The following is a 3,459-nucleotide window of genomic DNA, read 5'->3' as shown; positions in this document are numbered from 1 at the left end:
TAATTAATTAAGAGGTATATTTGAAAATTATTTAAAAAAAAAAAAAAAAAAAAAAAAAAAAAAAAAAACTTTTAAAAAACTAGTCTAAGCAGCTTTTTAAAATACTAATTTATAAGCTACTTTTTGGCTAGCCAAACATGACAACTTAAAAAATATCGAAAAATAAACTAGCTTATAAGTTAGTTATGACGTCAAACATATTATTAGTTTCTTTTTCATAAAAATGAAAAAAAAAATGTTATGCAACCTTTGGATTGAAATCGTTATTATGGTGAATGGACGACTAAAATGAAAAGATGAAATGATGAAGTCATCTAACTAGATATTAATATAAATTATAAAAAAGTTAGATGAAATGATAAAAAAAATATTAAAAATAGGGACCTAATGTGGACACATTAAACCTTATTATCTTTTTTTTTTAACGGTTATAACAACCATGTTGGTGTAATATGTATAAAAAAGACCTTAGGAACCTAATATGGACAAAATTAAAACATTATTACCTTTTTAAAACGGTTTATAAAAACTATATTAGTGTAATATGTACAAAAAAAATCTTAAGGACCTTATGTGGACAAAATTAAAACCTTATTACTCTCCAAGATCGTTAACCATTTTCAATAGTAAAATAACATTACATGATATTGATATAGATTATTGATCTATAAGAAAACCTCAATTGGTTCTTAATCACACCTTCAAAATGAGTAGATTTTTCCACATCCATGTACGAGGAAAAAAAGATCTTATATAGATAAATTTAGTCTCTTAAAAAGGGAACAGGTCCCGAACGGTTCTTAAAAGGCCAAAAAACCTGTATCCGTATGAACCGGTAAAAACCGATCGAACCGGTAAAAATCGGTTCAGTTGAACCGGTAAAACCGAAAATTTTAAAAAATATTTAACTTTTCATTTTTTATATTTTTTTATCTAATTAAATATAATTATGACATCATCTGGATTTTCCGGTGCGATCAGTCGGACCATTTGAACCATCGAACTAGTAAGACGATTGGTTCAGTCTCCGGCCCGGTTTTTCAAAACCTTGCTTAAAAGTTAAAATAAATTGAAAAGAAAAAAGATAAAATAATTTAAAATATTAATTGCCACTTGTTAAAGTACACATGTTGATTAAAATATATTGGGAAGACCAAACAAATTTCTCCCACTTCTAACAAACCCTAAACCAAAAACCTCCCAAATTCCACATCTATTTCCCCCAAATCTCATTCCGAATCGCTTTCCATGCTTCCCATCGCCTTCAATCCCCTTGGTCTCTGCAAAAATCAATCTTGATCAATGTATAAATTCCAATGCATAATTTACATGTCATCATAACATATGATTTCTATAGCAAATTGACAACCTTTTTAGATGCTTTCTTCTCTCTAACTTCGTATCTTCCTTGACATAGATCAGATAACCAGGCACCTGGACTTACCAACTGCATAAAATCCAATCAAGATTTGAAAATCAAAACACCCAGAATCTGAAAAATATCATATTGAGAACAATATGAAAAGGGTAGTTAAGTAATTTTACAAGTAAGCTTCTTTGAACAATCTTGGCTCTTTTCTTCGGTCTTTGAGGCAGTTTACACCCTTTCATAGCCATGAAATCCTCTTCTTTCTCTTTGCTTGATAATGTAGTAAAAAGTTTAGGCCAAACGACCTTTTTGCTCTCTTCCTTTGTATCCACAATCAACGCCTTCGTGCTGCTGCTACTCTCCTCCACAAACCCGCCGCCGGTGGATCCCCGTGTTGTGTAGTACCGATCTTCCTTCTCCGGCGAGGATAACGCCGACATTATCTTCCTGTCGGTGACCCTAAACCCAGTCAGAAAGCAAGGAAAAAGAAAGAAAAACCCTAAAAAAAACAATATTTGTCTATCCCTTTTGTGTAATATTAACTAAGATCTGAACCACTTGATTATGTTCTTCATAAAAATCCCATATAAAAGGCTTTATAGATGCGTTCAACAAAGACGAATACACCCATCAAGAAAAAGCAACAAACTTTATCTTTTTTTTTCTTTGATTTTATCCGAAACAAAACAAAACCCATGTTCTCTTTCTGCTTTTTAGCCAAAAAACAACCAGAAAAAAGAAGAAAGAAATCTCTGGGAAATGGAGATGTTGCAAAGAGCCAAAGATCTAGGGTATTGACTTGAATATAGGGTTAGTAATCAAGAAATGAAGGTTTTTTTTTTTTTTTTTTTTTAAAAAATCTTTTTTTAAATAATTTTTACCTGTTGAGACGTTGAGGAGATGAAGCATGAAGAGGGGGAAGAGGATGATGAGAATCTTGTTCATTAACAACCCTTCGATCAACGCGTTGAGATGTGATTTTTTTCTTCACAATAATTCCATTTCCATCAGATTTTCCATTCATAACTGTCGACTCTTTCACTTTTACGAATCTCAGTCTCTTTCTATTTCCCCACTGTAACTTATCCATAACACAAAGCTTCAATCTTTATATCTGAAAAACCAAGTGAAATCCCCATGAACCCTAAAAAAAATAGAATCACCAAGAATAAAAAATAAACACGGAATACCCACATGAAGATCTATGCTAGAAACAGCATTAAATCTTCGAAATCACCCTGCATTTCAAATCAAACAAATCCCAAATGAGAAAACAAAAAGAATGGAAGATATAGATATTACAAGATCAAGTAAGCGTCAATTTTTATCTCTGAAAATTAGAAATTCTAACACTACTTGAGAACCCAATTTCTGTGATGAAAGTTAACAATTTATGAACAAAAAATTCGAAGAAATACAGAATACCCACTTGAGGATCTATGCTAGAAACAGCTTATGATCTTCAAGATCACTCGGCATTCAGTTAACCAAACGAAATCCCGTCTGAAAACTATAAAGAATGGGAAACGAAGGTAGGGAAGAAGGGGTTACAAGAACAAAACTGTGATAAAATGGTGAAAATGATGGGGATTGTTCCAGTAGGATTGTATTAATTTAGGGTTAAGGGGATTGGAATTATGCAAATGGGTTTTAATGATTTGGGATTTTTGCTCTGCCTCTCTTTGTGTTCTTGTTTGTGTGAGTGGTGTTTGACAAGAAGAAGAAATGGGGGTTGTGGTTTTTGTTTCATATTTTCCACCCTATCGCAGTTTTGTATCTTTAATAGTTTTACAATTTCTTTTTTACTATTTCAGAGGTTGTAGATGTGGAGATCAATGTAGACCGTTGGATGTAAAATAGACGGTTGGATATGGTCCTTCAAGGCTACAACTAACCTTGGGGTAGCAGCGTAACAGCGTTCGGAGACTCGGAGTCTCTTAAGGAGCACGTGACATGCATCATCCTTCCTTACTTTAGGTACTTCTCTTAACAATGTTAATATAGTCAACTTTTCTCTATATTTTGTTTGAAAATGTTAGGTTTGTCTAATACTTCATAAAATAATGTCACATTTAACAAAATTTATACAT

At 32.3% G+C, this 3,459-nt stretch overlaps 1 protein-coding gene across 2 annotated transcripts; it reads right to left on the bottom strand.

Moving 5' to 3' along the window:
* Window positions 1-1,085: 1,085 nt before the first annotated feature.
* LOC111900509 (uncharacterized) lies at window positions 1,086-3,093 on the bottom strand. Of its 2 annotated transcripts, none has more exons than XM_023896401.3 (6): window positions 2,799-3,093; window positions 2,564-2,607; window positions 2,251-2,475; window positions 1,546-1,816; window positions 1,370-1,447; window positions 1,086-1,280 (listed from the first exon to the last, which is right to left on the bottom strand). In XM_023896401.3, the coding sequence occupies exons 3-6, from the start codon at window positions 2,457-2,459 to the stop codon at window positions 1,230-1,232; spliced, it is 609 nt and encodes a 202-aa protein (XP_023752169.1). In that variant the 5' UTR covers window positions 2,460-2,475; window positions 2,564-2,607; window positions 2,799-3,093; the 3' UTR covers window positions 1,086-1,229. The 2 variants fall into 2 exon arrangements, with proteins under 2 accessions (XP_023752169.1, XP_023752163.1); XM_023896395.3 differs by having other exon boundaries at window positions 2,251-2,483; window positions 2,799-3,091.
* Window positions 3,094-3,459: the final 366 nt, after the last annotated feature.

This window comes from Lactuca sativa, chromosome 1 (assembly GCF_002870075.4).
Source record: "Lactuca sativa cultivar Salinas chromosome 1, Lsat_Salinas_v11, whole genome shotgun sequence".
Taxonomy (NCBI): Eukaryota; Viridiplantae; Streptophyta; class Magnoliopsida; order Asterales; family Asteraceae; genus Lactuca; species Lactuca sativa.
Note: the sequence above shows the minus strand (reverse complement) of the source record. Positions and strands in the feature narration are given on the sequence as shown.

Coding starts and splice junctions, on each gene's coding strand:
- LOC111900509 (XM_023896401.3), bottom strand. CDS start 2,459: ATGGATAAGTTACAGTGGGGAAATAGAAAGAGACTGAGATTCGTAAAA. Junction 1,448..1,545: donor TTGTTCAAAGAAGCTTACTT/GTAAAATTACTT, acceptor GATTTTATGCAG/TTGGTAAGTCCAGGTGCCTG. Junction 1,281..1,369: donor AGAAGAAAGCATCTAAAAAG/GTTGTCAATTTG, acceptor TGATTTTTGCAG/AGACCAAGGGGATTGAAGGC.